Below are 19,965 nucleotides of genomic sequence, written 5' to 3' on the forward strand. Positions count from 1 at the left end.
TGTAGGTTTCCATTATTTCTTCCCCTCTTCCAGGCATTATTCATCATGGTTGAGAAGAATCTGAGAGTGGATTTAAAATTCCCTGATATATCCCCTGTGCTCAGAACAATGTCTGGCCACATTAGAGGTACTCAGTAAATATTTGTGGAATCAATAAAAATACAATAGACATGATGGACAATGTGGGTCCCTCTTATACAGACTGCTGTTCAAGCGTGGCAGAGGGAAGATCACCTGTCCACTCTGCTCCCCTGTGGGGCTGGGCTCCTACCTCCACCAGCCACATGCAACATGCACGTTTGTGATCAGCCCCTTCACCTCAGGGAACAGGATATCTGGGATAGACTTTGCTTTAGACATGAGGTTTTTGTGACCATCATATTTGGTTCTACTAGATACAACCAATTTAGCACAGTTTGTGATTAAAAAAAAAATCACACTGGAAGAATTTTTACTTCTGGACCTACTGATCATTCCCTCAGCATCCCTCCAGAAAATTCTTAGTGGGGACCCATTCTGGATTAGATACAGACCTAACTAATGTGGTAGTGTGGAACTTTCAATCTAATTAGCATAAACACTGCCAAAAACCATGGCACCAAAACCACAAGTGCCACAAGAATAGTATCCTATGTACAATATGATGTCAAATAGGGTGACTAATTTTCTTTCCTTCCTGTTTTTTTTTTTTTTTTTTTGAGACGGAGTTTCACTCTTGTTGCCCAGGCTGGAGTGCAATGGCGTAATCTCAGCTCACCACAGCCCACACCTCTGGGGTTCAAGCGATTCTCTTGCCTCCGCCTCCCAAGAGCTGGGGCTACAGGCAAGCGCCACTACACCTGGCTAATTTTTTGTATTTTTACTAGAGATGGGGTTTCTCCAAGTTGGCCAGGCTGGTCTCAAACTCCTGACCTCAGGTGATCCGCCCACCTTGGCCTCCCAAAGTGCTGGGATTACAGGCATGAGCCACTGTGCCCGGCGGATGACTAATTTTCACTGGAGAGAACAGAACGGCTTCAGAGCAGGGGCAGGATTCTCTATCATGGAAGGAATGAAGAATATTTCAATAAGCAGAGTGGATATGTGTTAATATATACTATAATTATAAAATAATACCACATCATCTGTCATATATGCTTCATTAATGCAGTATCCAGTTATGCCTTTGATTTCTTGTTTGTGTGTCTGTTAGTCCTTATCCTCCAAAACCATGATCACAAGCCACTTTAATGAAGAAACATTTAAAGGTAAAAAACCTAGTTGGCTTATAAGGATGATTCAGGGCACATGCTGAGTCAGTGTTAGAGGATGTGGTGGAGATATTGCCCTTTATTTTTTAGTTTCTTTGCCAAACACAGCCACTTGTCCCACATAGCAGATGTTTGACATTCACTCTTTCTCAGTTAATAATCATATTTACTTATAAAAATGACCCAGGTGTGGTGGCTCGCACCTCTAATCCCAGCACTTTGGGAGGATGAGGCAGGAGGATCCCTTGAGGCCAGGAGTTTGAGACGCCTGGGCAACACAGCAGACTCCATCTCTATGAAACATAAAAATAAAAGTAGCTGGGTGTGGTGATACGAGCCTGTAGTCCCAGCTACTCAGGAGGCTGAGGTGGGAGTATTCCTTCAGTCCAGGAGTTCCAGGCTTCAGTGAGCTATGACTGTGCCACTGCACTCCAGCCTGAGCACAGAGAAAGGCCCTGTCTCTCTCTAAAAACAAAGCAAAAACAAAAACTACCATCTTCCTTTGAGAATGTTTTCAAATATATTTCTCCTAACGAAGAAGGGTGAAGAATATGACAGATATGTAATCTTTTTGAAAAATATTTAAAGGGAAGATGACTTAAGTGATTTTTCCAAACTCCCTTTCCATAATTTTACCCATTAATCAGCTAATATTCAGGGAGTGCTTATGTGTCAGCACAGTTTGAAAGGTATTCTTAGTAGAGTTGGTAAGTGTTACTAACATATATTATATATAAATTCAGTGTTTTGTTTTCCTCCAAACATGATATGATGTGTGATCCAACATCTAGATAAATGCTTTATTTTGGTTGTGCCTTCCCCCACCGTGTTGAACAGTCCCATGACTCAAGGAGCACCTAATGGTAAGAAGCAGGTGGCGTGGTTAGGGACGTGCAATCAACTAGCATCTACTGAGCACCTGCCATGTGCCGCGGACTGTATAATAGCTGATGTTTTGAGTAATTTATTTAGTTTGCTGAAAGTGACAATCAGTTGAAGACAGAAAAGAGTGGGGGAAGTTTTAAAGTTAAGCACAAAATGTACTTTTGTTTTGAATGGGAGAAGAAGGGTGGAGGAAGACGGCCGACAAAACAAGTTGAAGACCTGAGTCCTGACTGGAAGGAGTTCAAAATGTCCACCTGAGAAATGTCTAATTTAACAAGGACAGAGAACCTGCTCCCTGCAGGAGGGTACAAAAGGTGACTTTTCCTCTAAGTCGCTCCGCCTGCCCCGCTGCAAGTCAAAAGGGCGGCCGAATGAGTAAGTGGTACAAGAATGAAAATTCTTTAGGGTAACTTTAGGCGGCCCGGGATGCTGGGACAATTTCAGGCCGGGCACAGCTGACCGCTGCCTTCAGCGCGCGAGCTACAGCCGCCCCCACCTGCCGCGGTCGCAGACCCCGCCCCCGGGAGCGCAGACCAGGCCAATGGGCTGGGCTCCAGGGGGCGGGGCGGGCGGCCGGCGCGGCTGTGGGGGTTGCTGCAGGGGCGGCCGCCGCTGTGGTGGTGGTGGTGGTGGTGGTGTCTGCGGCTGCGGCTGCGGCTGCGGCTTGGCCGGGCGTCCGCGGGCCGTGGGGGATGGGGGCGGCGAGCTCCAGCCCTCGGCGGTGGAGGCGGCCGTAGGTGTGGGGCGGGCGTCCGCGTCCGGGACGCGGGATGGAGCGCCGTGGTGAGTGTGGGGAGGTGGCGCTCACTTCGGCCGCGGCGGTAGTGGCTCCTGGCTGTAGTCCGCGCGGGCGCCGGCGAGTTGCCGTCCAGGGTCCGGCCGGGGCTACGGGCGCGCCCGGCGAGGCAGGCGCGGATGAGCGGGAGGACGCGGGCGGGCGCTGCTGGTACGCCGCGGACCCCGGGTGCGCGCGTTCCGAGTTGGGCAGCCGGCGGGCAGCTGGGGAGAAGCTGGCCGGGTGGACTTTCCTCCCCTTCCAGGACCCCCCGAGCGTGTCTCAGCCCCGCTAGCCACCCGCCCTCATCGCCTCACTGCGGAATTCACGGGCTTCTTTACCCTTCCCCCATTGGTTTCCTTCACGGGGTCTTCAAGTCCGTCTTTCTCACTTGGGATCCTTTTTGGAAGTTTGGTGACGTTTTCTGAAATTTCAGTCTGACATATGTAAAGGCCGAGTAAAACAACAGACATTTCATGTTCCATATTTACTTTTTCTTATCGCACTTCACCTCACCTAGGCCCTGGCTATTAGGGGAGGGAGATCTAAGGTTGTAAAACACCGTTTTGCGCATTCTCACTGTGTGCCCCTTCTGGAGCGTCTCTGTCGTTCCCTCCCACCCTACTCCTCCCGTTCTCGCTCCCCGCTCATTACTGCCCTTCCACCTTTTCCCAGCCATGGCTCTAGGGCAAGTCGTGTGCTCTGCAAAATCGGAAGGGACAAGCTGGGAGATTGCAGCTACCACCTGGAGAGCGGATCCCGGTGCGTTTGTTTCCCTAGGTGTCCCAGGACCGGGTCTGTGATAGAAACTTGGTGTTCCGGGGGAAGGTCTTCCCTTGGTTTAAACAGAGCAGTCAAGGACGTTCCTCCCTTGTCTTTCAGCCCCTCTGATAGGTCCAGAGTTTATTTCACCTTTTCACCACCACCACCCCTCTTTAAAGAGCGAGGGTGGCGTTCCATATTGTGTTTTTTGGATCTTTGACATTCTCTATTTTCTAAAGATGGATCTTTTTTGGGCAAGGGGTGGAGGGGTTAGGGGGGAGGGGAATGTTAGGAGGTGTTTTATGAAAGTTCCAAGTAGCTTTTTGTTCTACATTTACCTTTTTCTTTATTATTCTTTGGGAATTAGCTTCACTTCCTCCTCATTCAGTTTGGGAGAGGAGATTCCTTTTTCAAGAAAAATACTTCAAAATTAGATATGAAAGTGAATATTCAGAATGAGTGAATCACGACAAAATTATGGGAGTCTTGGAGATTAGGTCCCTTTCTGTAGTGATTTCTTTACACAGTTTGCCAGACATGCCATTTCAAAATGCCTCCTTGTTACAGGAACTGTGTAAGTGAGCAACCCTGATGCTTAAGCTTCATGAGCTGTACGGTATATACAGTTCTTGTCTCATGATTCTGAGAAGAGTTTAAGAGTGAACTTGAAGAAAATAGAATAGGCCTGAGTAGAAAATGTTTCAGTCCCCCCAAAAATAGAACTTTGGCTGAGATGTGGAAAAGCGCTGCTCAAGAATGCATAGTGGTTGGTCATTACTGCTCCCCTCACCTCCTTAAAATAGAATATCCACCTCAGTTGTAAGCACCTTCACTTCCTCGCCTTTTAAGACTCTTGACCTAGGAACATGAGCTTTTATATTTTATAGCCACTGCTCTTGGTCCCGGGGGTTAGCACCACATTGAACAAACTTCATGCCCAGAGGTTACCCTAAAGAATTTTCATTCTTGTGCCACTTACTCATTCAGCATTCACTAAGAAAATTTAGTCTGATCCCATTTTGTGGTAGACAGTCCTGTAGAACCTTTGCATCTTGGGTAGCAGCAGACAATACTGATGGGGCCCAAGGTATAATATCATGAGTTTCCCAAGTATGTTGAATGTCCTATGGGAAAGTAGAGGGATGCTTTATATTTAGTGGAGGAAATGAAAGGCTTCTTGCAATTTCCCCCACACCTACACCACCAAGGCATTCCTAAGCAACCGCTGAAATTCTTTTGTCATTTAAGATTAGGTTCATATTCTCTAGAATTTTATGTAAATGTAATCATGCCAAAGATATACAGTGTGTGCGTGTGCCTGGCTTCTTTCATTTAGCTTAATGCTTGTGAGATTCATCTATGATTTTTTGCTATGTCATGGATATTTATGTTAAATAGTATTCCATCATAAGGCTGTACCACAGTTTATCTGTGGATGGAGATGGGGTTGTTTTGGTTTTGACTATCATGAAAAATTGCTATGCATTTATGTGCAAGTTTAGGGGTGAATGTATGTTTTCATTTCTTTTGGATGCATGTAAAATGAGAATTACTGGGTTGTATGTTAAATGTATGTTTACCTGTGTAAGAAAATGCTAGGCTGTTTCACAAAGTGATTGTATACCTTGTGTAGAAGCATGTATTACAGTTACAGTTGCCCTACATCCTCACCAACAGTTAGTATTTCAGTCTAGCTGAAATTAAAATTTCTTGCGACTAGTCAGTGGTATCTCATAGAAGTTGAAATTTGCATTTCCCTGATACTAATGGTATTGAGCAGTATTTCATGTGCTTATTGCCCAGTTGTGCATCTTCTTTTGTGCAGCGTATGTTCACTTCATTACTCATTATTTTATTGGATTGTTATTTTATTTTTATGGAATTGTAAGACTTCCTGATATATTTGGTTACAAATCCTTCGTCAGATGTTTTCTCCCAGTTTGTGACTTGCATTTTATTTCAACACTGTCTCTCAAAGAGCAGAAGTTTTGAATTTTTTTTGTTCAATTTTTTGTTGTTAGTGTATAGAAATAAAATTGATTATAGTGTGTTAACTTTGTATTCTGTGACCTTGATAATATTCATTAATTAGACGTAGTAGCTAATTTATAGGCTTCTTGAGGTTTTTTTTAGGTACACAAACATATTGTCTCTGAGTATTTTACTTCTTTCTTTTTAAATATGAATGCATTTTATTTCTTTCTCTTGTCTTACTGTACTGGCTAAGACCCACAGTAACAATATTAATCCTGATCTTAAGGAGAAAACCTGTAGGTTTTTTTGTAGATGCCTTGTATCAGATTTTATCAGATTGAAGAAATTATCTTCTATTCCTACTTTGTTGACTGTTTTAATCATGAGTGGCCATGGAATTTTGTCAGATGCCTTTTCTGCATCTTTTGAGATGATCACATGGTTTTTTTCTAGTGAATGTTAAACTAAGCTTGCATTCCTTGGACAGACCCTTCTTGGGCATTATGTATTATCCTTTTTATATATTGTTGGATTTGACTTGTTAATACTGTGTTAAGAAATTTGTTGTGTGTGTGTGTGTGTGTGTGTGTGTGTAATATCTTTGTCTGATTTTGGTATCAGGGTAATGTTGGCCTCATAGAATGAGTTCGGAAGTGTTCTTGTCTCCTCTATTTTCCAAGAGTTTGTATAGGATTATTTTATCTGGTTCAGTGAATTTTTTAAGTGAAGCCCATGTAGGTGTAGTTTTCTTTGTGGGAAATTTTCAATAATGAAATCAGTTATTTAATACATGTAGGGCTATTCACATTTTCTATTTCTTGTGTCAGGGTTAGTAATTTGTGTCTTTCAAAGATTTTTCCATTTCATCTCAGTTTTTAAGTTTATTGGCAAAATTGTTTGTAACATTCCCTTGTATTCTTTTATCCTTGCGTCTGTAGGGTCTGTGCTGATGTTCTTTCTTCCATTCATATTAGTGATTTGTGTTTTCTCTATTTCTTGATCAGTCTAGCTAGATATTTAAGAATTTAATTGATTTTTTTCAAAGAACCAATTTTTGGTTACATTGATTTTTTTCTATTTTCTGTTTTCTAAATCATTGATTTATGTTCTTATCATTATTTACTTCAGCTTACTTTAGGTATAATTTGCTCTTTGTTTTTTAGCTTCTTAAAATGGAAGCTTAGATCATTGACTTTAGACATTTCTCTTTTACAATAAAGCATCTAAAACTGTGTATTTATCTAACCATGACTTTTACTGTGTAATCTCCACATTTTGAAATGGGTTTTCATTTTCATTCAGTTCAAAATATATTAAAATTTCCCTTGTGGAAATTTGACCCATTGGTTATTTTAAAGTTATATTTTATAATTTACAAATATTTGGGGATTTCCTGGTTATCTTTCTGTTACTAGTTTCAAATTTAATTTTTTTTTTTGATCAGAGGACATACACTGTGTGATTTCAGTCCTCTTAAGTTCATTGGGACTTCTTTTTATCATCCCATATATGGCCTATCTTAGTGAATATTCCGTATACATTTGAAATGAATGTGTATTCTGCTGTTTTTTGGTGGAATCTTCTGTAAATGTCTATCAGGTCAAGTTGATTGACAGTGCTATTCAAGTCTTCTATGTCCTTACTGATCCTTAATGATTTTCTGTTATTCTATTACTGAGAGAAGAATGTTGAAATCTTAACTGTCGTTGGGGATTTGTATATTTTTCCATACATTTCTCTCAGTTTTTTTCTCATATTCTGCATCTCTATTTTTAGGTACAGATACCTTCAGGATTCTTGTCATTGTGATGAGATGACTCATTTATCGTTATGAAATGTTGCTTTTTATCCTTGGTAAAATTCTTTGATACCTATATTATAGAGCTACTTTGGCTTTCTTACGATTAGTGTTTGCATGGTGTGTCTTTTTCTGTTGTTTTACTTTCCATATATCTGTGTCTTTATATTTCAAGTCTGCGTTTTAATAGGCAAAATATAGTTAGGTCTTACTTTTTTACTCTGAGAATCGCTGCGTTTTTACTGGGCTGTTTAGATTATTTATATTTAATGTAATTATTGGTATGATTGGATTTTTTTTTTTTTTTTTTTTTTTGAGACGGAGTCTCGCTCTGTCGCCCAGGCTGGAGTGCAGTGGCGCGCTCTTGGCTCACTGCAAGCTCCGCCTCCCGGGTTCACGCCATTCTCCTGCCTCAGCCTCCCGAGTAGCTGGGACTACAGGCGCCCACAACCGCGCCCGGCTAATTTTTTGTATTTTTAGTAGAGACGGGGTTTCACCGTGGTCTCGATCTCCTGACCTTGTGATCCGCCCGCCTCGGCCTCCCAAAGTGCTGGGATTACAGGCGTGAGCCACCGCGCCCGGCTGGTATGATTGGATTTAAGTCTGTTACTTTGCTGTTTGTTTTATTTGTTCCATTTTTTGTTTCCTTTTTCTTCTTGTCCTGCTTTTTTTGTTGTTGTTGTTGATTTTTTGAAATTCTGTTTATGCCCACTATTGGCTTAATTAACTTTATCTCTGGAGATTTTATTATACATTTTTAACTTACAGTATACCTTCAAACAATATTACACTACTTTACCTATCATGTAAGAACCTTACTGTATACTTTCATTTCCTCCTCCTTTATGCTATTGTCATACATTTTGCTTCTGTATATGTTATAAATTCCACAACATATTATTACTTTTGTAACAAAATTATAAAATGTGCCTGTTCTGAAGCTTTGTTGGAGTGTGGCTAGAGTACAGTTTTCACTAGCGCTAGGTTAGATGTACTATGAGGCCTGCCCTGGGATCTCCCCTGGGGTGTTCAGTAGGTCTCTCTACTCTGGCTGATGAAAATTTGGAGTTCTTCCAGCCCTGTGGGAAACCTGGGAATTGTCCATCTATAGCTTTCTGGAAATCCTTTGCCAATCCTTGTGGTGTTTTGCTGTATACATGTGCATCTTAGTCTTCAGCAAGATAATTAAGAAATTCCCTATGCAAATTTCTGGAGCTCTTTTTCTGCATCCATAGTCTCTAGTACTCTGTCCTACAGATTCTGGTGACTCCAGTCTCCTGGAACTAAGATCTCTGTCTCTTCAACTTGTTAAGAGTGCCATGGTCAAGAATGTGACTTGAGGCAGAAAGTTGGGGTAATTGTGGGGCTCACCTCATTTGTTTGTGATCCCATCTCTCAGAGATGGCGGCCCCGATCCCAGTGCTGTGTGTAGTTCAGTGTCTGAAAACAATACATATTTTCTCTATTTTTCTAGTTGTTTACTACAGTGGAAGAGTATGTCTGTTTGTATTTATTCCTCCATTTGAAATATCTTTTTTTTATTATTATTATTATTTTGAGACGGAGTTTTGTTCCTGTTGCCCAGGCTGAAGTACAGTGGTATGATCTTGGCTCACTGCAACCTCCACCTCCCGGGTTCAAGACATTCTACTGCCTTAGCCTCTTGAATAGCTGGGATTACAGGTGCACACCACCAGGCCTGGCTAATTTTTTGTATTTTTAGTAGAAATGGGGTTTCACCATATTAGCCAGGCTGGTCTCGAACTCCTAACCTCTGGTGATCAGCCCGCCTCGGCCTCCCAAGTGCTGGGATTACAGGCGTGAGCCACCGTGCCTGGCCGCATTTGATATATCTTTTAAGGATATTTTAATCTAGAGATTTTTCTTTCCATCATTTTTCCTGCAGTTTATTTGTTGAAGAAATCATGTTTATCCTATAAAATGGCCCACAGTCCAGATTTTTCTGGGTATACACTATGGCATAAGTTAACATGTTCCTAGATCTTATAGCTTTTTAAAAAGTGGTAGTTGGATATAGAACAGGGTGTTTCACTTTGGCACCATTGACCTTTTGGGCTGGATAATTATTTGTTGGGGGTGAGGGCAGTCCTATGCATATGGGAAGTTTAGCAGCATCCCTGGCCTCTACCCACTAGATGTCAGTAGAATCCCCCTCCCCAGTTATGACAACCAAAAATGTCTCCAGATACTGTCAAATGTTTTTAGACCCATGTTCTGCTATGAAAAGTAGGCTACCTAAACTACAGAATTGTCTTCAGGAAGATGAAGCAAAATTAACAATGCTGATAATGTCACCACTGTGGATAGAAAGAATACTAATCCATTCAGTCTGGTACCACAGACATTTTGAAGAGAACACATGAGGAAGATGTGGGGAATATAAAAGTTAAGGCTGCACTGAATGGCTGACTTGAACAGCATCATAGAGGATGTGAATTTCTGTTTGAGAAGGAAAAATTACTAGAGGCAATAATAATACAAATGGTAAAAACACAAGTATTAAAAAAAAATTATATGTTGCTTCCAGAAATGTTTTTCTGCAACTTGTTGAAAAACTTAAGATATTGGACTGCTATGGTAGATACACTGATGGTTTTACTTTTTTTTTCTGAACACTACAATTTTATCATAAGCTAAGAATTTTGGACTTGCAGAAAGGTATTATTGCATCCATTAATGTGCTTTTCATATTTAAAGTGTATTCGTGTGATAAATTACTTCAAACAAATTCAAGTCATGGGAGATTAATACAATAACCCTTTTAAATTAAAAGTGAACTACCATTTTTGCAAATATTCCCCAATGTCATCATCCTCTGGATGAAGGATGGCAGATAATGTATTTTTTTAAAGGTTTAAGAGGAGGATTGAGATTGAGAGACTTCTCAAAATTTCCCTTAGGCAACCTTACTTATAGTTTATTTAACCATCTAAGTAACATTCCTTGATTCCCGAACAGCCAGCTATTGTGACTGTGTCAGGTCCTATGCACAGTAGTTGGCTGTTTTGGGATGGTTTAGAGGTAGTTCTGGTTTGGGGGGTATTAAGAATAACCCAGAGCAGATATGAGGGACAGACTTTACTTCCTTGAGCTTCCTGAGAGTTGGCCAACCCCACTCTCCTTGGCCTTCAGAATTCTTTCTTCATCCCCCATTGATGTCCTTCAATTTTGAGTCATCAGTGGATGAGTGTCCATGGTGCATCATCCTCTGGTGGGGTTTGAAGGAGTGTTTGTTTTTTAGGTGTCTTCAGTACTGCTTGTCATATCTGTACTGTTAGGTTTGAGGCCTAATGGAAAAAAATTTTTAAATTAAGTCTGAAAAATAATTGTGGAAGCAGGTAATCAAGGAGCCTTGGATTCTTATATTTATATTTTTAAGGTAACAACCTCAGAGCCTAATTGGCTTCATTTCCACCAGAACTGTTTGCATGTGAGACCCTCTTTCCTTTCTCTATCAGTGGGTAGTCTCTGTCACCTCTGTTTGTCTCTTTTATCTTCCTTATCTCTCTCCATCTCATTTTCTTTTTCTGCTTCCCCTGGTCTCTGCATATTTCTTCTTTCCCTCTTGTCTTTCTTTCTCCTTTATAGTTGTCTCTCTTTCCTTCTTACACCTCCCTTTGTCTCTCCCTGATTTTCTCTCCCTCCTTGTGAGCGCCTTTCTCTTTGCCACACCCCCACCTCCATCCATACACCCTTTCTCTCCATCAGGAACTTGTTCATGATTTTGTCAGTGATGCTTCCAGTTCCATTTTAATCAGCAACACAATCCTCTGTATTAATCCAGTTCCAATTAATCCCTTATTAAGGGAAATGGTGTATAAGTGCAAAATAATATGTTTTAAAGTAGACTTAAGAGGGTGTTTGAGGTTGAGGGATTTCCTCAAAAATTTCCTTCCAAAAACCTTACTTATGATTGAATCGTAGTTGCACTGTTCAGCCTCCTCTTGGCCTGGGGACTCCTTTGTCTCCTCTTACTAGTTTGCTTCAGTTCAGGCATCATTGGTTTCCATGGTGAGAGTCTTTGGTGCATTTTTCTTTTTCAGCACGATTAGAAGGAATTTTGGTTTTTGAAGTTTGCTGAGTATTTGTGGCAGGACCTTGGACTATTATTTTGGGGGTTTGAGGGGAAAATCTGTGTAAGTTGAGTCCAAAAAATCCAGTATGGTGCCAAAGTAACCAAGGAGCTGAGTTTTCTTATTTATCTTTTTTAAGTAGCACCCGAGGAGCCAAATTTGTTGTATTTTCTTGGCATTGTTTTTCCTGTAAGGGTTCAGAGATACGTATACGTAAGGGGTCCCTCTTCTCTTTCTTTGTCAATGAGTTTTTCTCTTGCCCCACTACCCTACTTTTGGTTCTGTCATGCTCACTTCCTTTTCTGTTTGTTAAGTGGGTAGTCTTTCCTTTTATTTTTCTTCCTTATTTTCTCTTTTTGCCTTCACTTGTTTCTGCCTTCCTCGGTTTTCCTCCCTTTTCCTGTGTCTGCACCTCATTTTCTTTCCACTTCTCCTCAGCATATTCTCCTGTGTCTTTTTCTGTTTCTCCTCTGTGTGGTCATTTTTCTGTCAGACCCCAGCACTACCCACATTCTCCCTCTCTGTGTTTTTTCCTCTGTTTCTCTATTTCTTTCTTTCTGAATGTTCCCGCACTGAGATAAGTGCCATCGCTTGTTCCAGCGAGTGGTGTGATATGGGGGCCGTGTGCTTTCTAGCCCTGCTTGCTATAATTATTCCATCTTTCTCAGACTTTTTTCTTTTTTTCTCATTATGAAGTGAGTTTGAGAGTGCAGCTAAGAAAGAAAGGACCGGGCACAGTGGCTCACGCCTGTAATCCCAGCACTTTGGGAGTCTGAGGCGGGTGGATCACCTGAGGTCAGGAGTTCGAGACCGGCCTGGCCAACATAGCAAAACCCCGCCTCTACTAAAAATACAAAAATTAGCTGGGCGTGGTACTGGGCACCTGTAATCCCAGCTACTCAGGTGGCTGAGGTGAGACAATCAGTTGAGCCCGGGAGGCGGAGGTTGCAGTGAGCCTAAATCACGCCATTGGACTACAGTCTGGGAGATAGAGCGAGACTCTGTCTCCAAAAAAAAAAAAAAAAAAAAAAAAAAAAAAAAGAGATAGGCCTACCCTCCATAGAGGGCAAAGGGGCATAGTAGATGGCTGGTTTTGAGGTAGTTCATTCTTAATTCAGACGTGTGGCGCCCTTCCCCAGGCCCTAACCCCTGGAAGAGGGAGGAAAACAGCGATCCACAGAAGTGCCTCATAAGAAATGTAGCTGCTCATCTGGCCATTAGCCGCATCTAGTCCTCAGGTGACTTTTCTCTGAGTCGCTCTCCCTGCCCCCTGCAAGCCAAAAGGGCGGCCGACGCAGCCCGTCACACTGGGACCGCGAGCGACCGGGCGCAGCTGACGGCCGCGTTCCGCGCGCAAGCTAGTTGCAGCCCCGACCTGCCGCGGTCGCCGGCCCCGCCCCCGGGAGCGCGGGCCAATGGACTGGGCTCCAGGGGGAGGGGCGGGCGGGCGGTCGGCGGGCCTGTGGCGGTAGCTGCAGGGGCGGCGACGGCTGTAGTGGTGGTGGTGTCTGTGGCTGCGGCTGCGGCTTGGCCGGGCGTCCGCAGGCCGTGGGGGATGGGGGCGGCGAGCTCCAGCCCTCGGCGGTGGCGGCGGCCGTAGGTGTGGGGCGGGCGTCCGCGTCCGGGACGCGGGATGGAGCGCCGTGGTGAGTGTGAGGAGGTGGCGTTCGCTCCGGCCGCGGCGGTCGTGGCTCCGGGCTGGGGTCGCCCGCGCGAGCGCCCGTGAATTGCCGTCCAGGGTCCGGGAGGCCCGCTGGAGGGCCCCGAGCGGAAGCGGTGGCGGGCTGCTCTGGGACGGGTGCCCTCGGGCCAGGACTGGAGTCCTCGGGGAGGGTCCGGCCAGGGCTAGGGGCGCGTCCGGTGAGGCAGACGCGGACCAGCCGGGGAGGACGCCAGCGGTGGCCGGGGCAGACGGTGACGATCGTAATGAAAGTTAGCACACGGCGCGTACTACGGGTCCGCCTGCTGTTCTGAAGACTGCACATTTTAACTCTTTTAATGTTCAGAACAGTCCATGATTGTTCGACTCGGTTTTCACACGGGAAACCGAGGTTAAAAACCTGCCAATGCACACAGACTAGTGGTTGGCAGCGTCAGGACTAAACTCAGGCGCTTTTGCTCCGGAATCCGTGCTCCTGACCACTATGGGTCTGTGTTCTTGCCTGGATTCCAGCCCCGCTCCCACCTGCCCTGACCGCAGCCCTCACTCCAGTTGGGCTCTCATTCCTGAGATATTTTAGGATTTCCGTGGTGCATTTTCTCCTGGTCTCTGTCTTTTGGGTTTCGTTGAGAGTTTCCCTCAGTCTCAGAGGTTTGTCCGGGTTCAATTGTGGACGCGTTTTGGGGTTTGACAGTTTTAATTAAAGAAAGTATTTTTTTTGGACGGGTTAGCTGGAGTCGACGGGTTAGCGTTTCAAGGTGGAGCCCTCGTGACTGACGAGCCTCTTGTCTCTCTCTGTGTTGATCTTTTTAAAAGTATGTTTCTCAGAGGGTATTGGCCCGAAATCTTTTCGGAGGGCAGGATGTTACCTGCTAATGACAGGAGCTGAGCTCTCCTTCCCTTCTCTCCATCTGTCTCTGTGATTGTATCTCTTGTCTATCGTTTATCTTTTGTCCGTCGTTACCAACGTCGGCTGTCCATTTTGGTTGCTCTATTCTTCCCTCTTTATTTAAATTCTTGGATGAGGAACTTGCTCTTTGGCAAAGGGTAGTTTTGGCTGGTCAAAGGAGAGCCCTGCCTGCCAGGAATGCTAGACATTCTGGAGGCGTGGGGTGCTGGGCAGCTTCCTCTTTTTAAAGCGTGCTAGGTTCAAACTGTACAGAAATGAAGTGCATGTGTATTGCATGCTTTCCTTTAAAAATTATTTACATAGTATTGATAAAACTGTTTCTCACATGTCCCTATTCTGTTTTTGTGGAGAGTGCTTTTTGAAACCATAGTTAAAGATTTAATCATCATTTCAGAATGAGCTCGTCTCATCTTTTTAGCATCTTTAAGTAGATTCTTGCCAAATCTGAAATTGTACTGAAATAGCAGATTTCTGAAATATCTGGCAATTTTTCCTCAAGAAGAAATGGTAAAATGGGAAATAGTAAGTATAGATATTTGGGGCAGTTTTACACTTCAGTTAGAGAGCCTAAAATGAAACTACTGCCATAATGTGCATTTGGCAGGGGGTATGTGGGGCAGCAGACATTTGACTGACACAGGCTCCTGAAGTCGTGGGGGATAGGAAGTTTGTGTCTACATTTCTAATGCACACATTACTTAGATTTACAACATACGATGAAAGTGGTTTTGCACGGTGATTTTCTACTTGCTACAGAATTCTTTGAGAAGTGGATAATACATGTTTTTAATATTGTTGGTTTGAAGTTGAAAGAGATGCACCAGAATTAGTGTGTCACAAATATTTTGCACAACAGTCTATTTGCACAGTTCAAATTTCACTTGGAAGCTTTTTAGTAGGTTTCCACAGAGTCAGTTAAGTTTCTCCAATTGTTTCCAGTCCTGTATTTCTTGCTCACAATCCACTAATGTATTGTAGTGAAGCTACGTCTTGTTCAAAAACAATTTCCCACAATGAAGCACTGCTAGTAATAATGGCTTTTCTTTTTTTTTTTTGAGACGGAGTCTCGGCCCAGACTGGAGTGCAGTGGCCGGATCTCAGCTCACTGCAAGCTCCGCCTCCCGGGTTCACGCCATTCTCCTGCCTCAGCCTCCCGAGTAGCTGGGACTACAGGCGCCCGCCACCTCGCCCGGCTAGTTTTTTTTTTGTATTTTTTTAGTAGAGACGGGGTTTCACCGTGTTAGCCAGGATGGTCTCGATCTCCTGACCTCGGGATCCGCCCGTCTCGGCCTCCCAAAGTGCTGGGATTACAGGCTTGAGCCACCGCGCCCGGCCAATAATGGCTTTTCCTTATGGTTCATCTTTATGATGAACCAGGCACTCTGCTAAGTACTTTGCATGCATCATTACCTAATTAAGTTGCCAGTTGCAGTCTGTTAGTAACTACATTTTCTGTTACTGCCAACAAGAGAATATTCATTTTAGCACATGAGAAAATAGTGTGTATGATCTTGGAAAGTGTATATTGTCCCAGCTTCTCATTATCATAGTTCATTTATGAAAGCTTGGGTTAAGTTTGTTATTTTAAGCATTTTTTCAATTGTAATGTTTCTTTTTTTACTCTGGAATATGAAAAGTAGTAATATATAACAAAATCAGCACATTAATCATTATAATGCTGGCTAGAGGTAAGGTATCATTCTTTTTTATAAGAGGTGAAGAGTTCTTCCCCTTGCCATGTGTTTGATGATGTTGTTGTTGTTGTTTGTTTTTTGCAGATTTTTAAAGTCTTATTTAAAAATGTTCCAGCAGTTTTGAAACACTTTAAAAGTTTAGGCTACTATTTTATATGTAGTTACTTAAGTAAATTATTTCTACTAAAATAGGTAAATTGTTTTAATGTCTTTAATTTTTGTAGCCATCTTTACCAGTGACAGTGACCAATTCTCTAATTTACTAAGCTTAAAAGCTGTCATAACTAAACAGAATGACTTTATTAGGTAAACTGCAAGAGTGATGTTTTGTTAGGCTAATAGGCATTTTGGTTAGTGATTTGTAAAAGAGCTGCCCAAACAAGGCACTTTGAATTTTTGTTTTGTTTTTGTTGATGGGAAAGAAGACTTAGATATAATAATAATGCTCAAAAATTGCCCTAGATTCATTTTAGAAATGATGCACACATTTAAGGATTAATGTTAGATAGTTTTGAAACTGGTTTAAATGTAGAAGTTAGATTTTCAGAAATAATTTGAGATTATCAAAATGACAATGAATAAACTTTAAAAATTATAAAGTGTGGGGTCCCCAGTTTAATAATCAGGAGGAGCAATAATAGAAATCCAACTTTGATTTCAGTTTTATGTGATCTTCCCTCAGCTTCATATGCTTTTATTTTTCAAACATACCATTTTAGAGAGTTTTTAAAAATATATATATTTTCACTTCGAAACATTGCAACAACCCAGTTATTTTTGTTTCTATAAAAATTAATTGAAACTTTATTAAGTTTATAAGCCTATCTGCAGATAGTTCTAAGTAGTTAATTCCTCATATGCCAAGCATTCTGCTATGAGCAGAGAACACATGGTTAGCAAACAGACGTGGTCTTGATTTCCATGAGATTATAGTCTAGCTAGGAAGAGGTGATCTATTTGAACTGTGGTATAAGCAGTGATGAAAAGTAGAGGATACTATAGAACATCTCACAGGAGATTCTACTCTGGTTTGGTGGTAGTGGTTTTGTGGGGGATGGGGATGGTCCGGGAACATTTCTTTGAAGAGGTAAGCTTTGAGCTGAGATCAGAACGAGTTAACAAAGGAGAAGGAATATTCCCGGCAAATAGAATTACTTATAGACAGGACCCTGAGCTGAACAGTTGGTGTTTTTCAAACTGTAGGATCATGAGCTGTTACGTGTGTGAAACCAAATTGGTGAGTTGCACCCAGCATTTTTAAAAATGAAATGGGATGGAATTTTAAAAACCTCACATACATCACATGAGCCTTACCCAGAAGCTGTGCCACACACAAATATGATACCCTTAACATGTATATTGGCTCATTATGTGAAATTATTTCCTGGTGAGTGTCATCGTAAACAAATACTGTTGAAAGAATGAGAAGGAGGTGTGTGTGGCAGGAGTGTTGAGAGCCAGCAGGTGTGTCTCCATATAACATTGCACAGGTAGGTAGGAGCTAGATCTCATGTTGAGGCTTATAAAGCATGATAGCTTCTCACTTGTCCTTTGGAAGGGTTTTCAGCAGAGAAACGACGTTATGAGATCTGTGTTTGAAATGTTCAGTCCATTTGTGATGAGACAAGAATGGTTGCAGATAGATCGTTGGGAAAGTAGTATAGTAGCTCAGAAAAGAAATGATGGTAATTCGCTAGTGTGGTAGCAGTAGAGAGAAGTGGACTGATTAGAGAACCCTGTAGATCAGAAAGAAAAATAAACTATGGAGTTGGGTGAGATATAGGAAGGAGTAAATGATACAATAAAATATTTTACATGTGACTAGAAACGGATATTGCATAAAACTTTCTAGTGGGCCAGGCATAGTGGCTCATGCTTGTAATCCCAGCATTTAGGTAGGCTGATGTAGGAGGATCACTTGAGCCCAGAAGTTTGAGACCAGCCTGGGAAACATAGTGAAACTGTGTCTCTACAAAAGAAAAATTTTTTCTTTTTAGCTAGCTAGATGTGGTGGTGTGTCCCTGGAGTCCCAGCTACATGGGTGGCTGGGGGTGGCAGATGGCTTGAGCCCAGGAGTTTGAGGCTGCAGTGAGCTATAATCACACCACTGCACTCCAACCTAGGTGACAGAGTGAGACCCAGACTCAACCCTTCCCCCCACCGCAAAAAAAAAACCCAAAAAACTTTCTACTGTAAATTTTATAGAAGTCCTTAGTCATCTACCATTTTTAAAGTAGCCAAATATTCAAGACAAAATACTTGAAAAAAGTGTCAATAATAAAGTGTGAGTTAATTTAATTTCTCCAATTATTTCCTTTTTGATTTCCAGAGATACAAATAAGATTAGAACTTTTAACTCTGGAAAGGTAAAATGAGAGTGAAGAAGACAATAACTATGATTTTCTTGAGTTCCAGCTATGTGCCAATATTAGGCGTTTTAACATATGAAGTCTTATTTTGTGATCCCTTTTAATCCTCACACAAGCCTATAAATAAAATTGTCCTGGTCACCTATCTAGAAAATATTAGAGCCAGGATTCAAATCTAAATTTTTCTCATACCAAAAGATTACCTTTTTACTACCATCCTGAGATTATCAAAAATATTGCTCTGATAATCACACATTTATTTATTTAACCAGTCAGGATATGTCAGATTAGTGGACACCCTTGTAACTTGTTTTCAACAAAGAAATATCCTTGATGAGACTTGGTAACCCAGGATGTGTCGTGTGTGTGTGTCTGTGTATATGTATGTATATGCATTATTAGGAAAAACCAACTGTAATTGAACTTTTATGTTCTCGACACTTCTGTATCATTGTGTCACGTAATCCCTACAATAATCTCCTGAGATAGGTGTTGTCAGGATGTTATTCCCATTTTATAAATGAGCATACTGAAGTAAAGAGATGAATAGATCATATGATAAGTGACAGAGGAGGATTTTAACAACAGGTCTTTCTTTTTTCAAACCCCATATCTCATCTTTATTTTTGAAGGTGATGTCATGGAAGGAGAATATGACCTTCTACTAAGTGATGTTTCAGAACAACTTTTACAATTAAATAAAATTCTGTACCCTAGGAATCAACAGGGAGTTATTAAGAGCGTGGATTTTGACTTCAAGGCAGATACGGGTTTAAGTCCTAGTTCATTATCAGTTGAGAGCTTAGACAAAGTTTTAACCTCTAAACCTCAGGTTCCTCATTTGTGAAATGTAAAGAACAGTGGTTTGCATGTCAGAGTTGTCAGAATTACTGGCACTTAATAAATGCAAACTGCTATTATCAATAATACAGTGAATGATGATTGGTTTTAAAAAATTTAAAAATAGGATACCAAGGTGGGCTGTTGTTGAAAATCTAGTGTAATATTTCCCTGGCTGATTTAGTATTTGTGTTTTTTTCTCTCTCCCCGCTTGTTTTTGTTTTGTTTCTTGCCCCCTTAAGGATTTCTGTTTTTCTGACTGTTACATGAAAGGATGATTGCTCACAAACAGAAAAAGACAAAGAAAAAACGTGCTTGGGCATCAGGCCAACTCTCTACTGATGTTACAGCTTCTGAAATGGGGCTCAAGTCCTTAAGTTCCAACTCTATTTTTGATCCGGATTACATCAAGGAGTTGGTGAATGATATCAGGAAGTTCTCCCACATGTTACTATATTTGAAAGAAGCCATATTTTCAGGTTTGTCACTTTTCTATTAGCATTCTTACTGGATAGTTCGTAAAATTTTAAATGCTGGCCTGCAGATAAGTTTGTACACGGTGGTAGGAATAGGGTATTCTGCTTTAGAGATTTTAGGGCTTTTTTCCCCAAATCTTTGATGGTTACAATGTAAACCATTTTATAATTAAATAATAGTATAATACATAATAGAAACTTTAGTGTGAGGGAATAAGAATACAAAAAAGAAAAATATCTTTGATTCCTGTGGTTGGGTCCATTTGACGTAGGAAAACTTGAGATCATTGGGATTTCAACCTTTTTGTTAATGGTAACATAGTGCATTGATTGGTCTTAAATAAGCAGACTAATGTTTATAATTTACATTGTTGACACTGTTACCTAGTTCAGCTTTCCACATTTTAGATGAAGTTTTGGTATCTAAAATGACTGCACTTAAGTGATTTTTTTTTTTTTTTTTTTTTTTTTTTACAAA

General features: G+C 41.6%; 1 protein-coding gene across 5 annotated transcripts in view; it reads left to right on the forward strand.

Annotated features, from left to right (window-relative positions):
* Window positions 1-2,776: 2,776 nt before the first annotated feature.
* ARHGAP29 (Rho GTPase activating protein 29) overlaps window positions 2,777-19,965 on the forward strand; it is a 75,861-nt gene continuing 58,672 nt past the window's right edge. For 2 of the 5 annotated variants that reach the window (XM_077952829.1, XM_077952822.1), the window contains exons 1-2: window positions 2,777-2,918; window positions 19,254-19,490. Coding sequence is in view for 3 of the 5 variants with exons in the window: in XM_077952822.1 (XP_077808948.1) it covers window positions 19,286-19,490 (205 nt within the window). In the remaining 2 variants the exon portion in view is untranslated. Of the gene's footprint in view, window positions 2,919-13,026; window positions 13,185-19,253; window positions 19,491-19,965 lie in introns of those variants that run through there. The other 3 variants (XM_077952827.1, XM_001102926.5, XM_028831394.2) reach the window with 2 other exon arrangements.

This window comes from Macaca mulatta, chromosome 1 (assembly GCF_049350105.2).
Source record: "Macaca mulatta isolate MMU2019108-1 chromosome 1, T2T-MMU8v2.0, whole genome shotgun sequence".
Lineage (NCBI taxonomy): Eukaryota > Metazoa > Chordata > Mammalia > Primates > Cercopithecidae > Macaca > Macaca mulatta.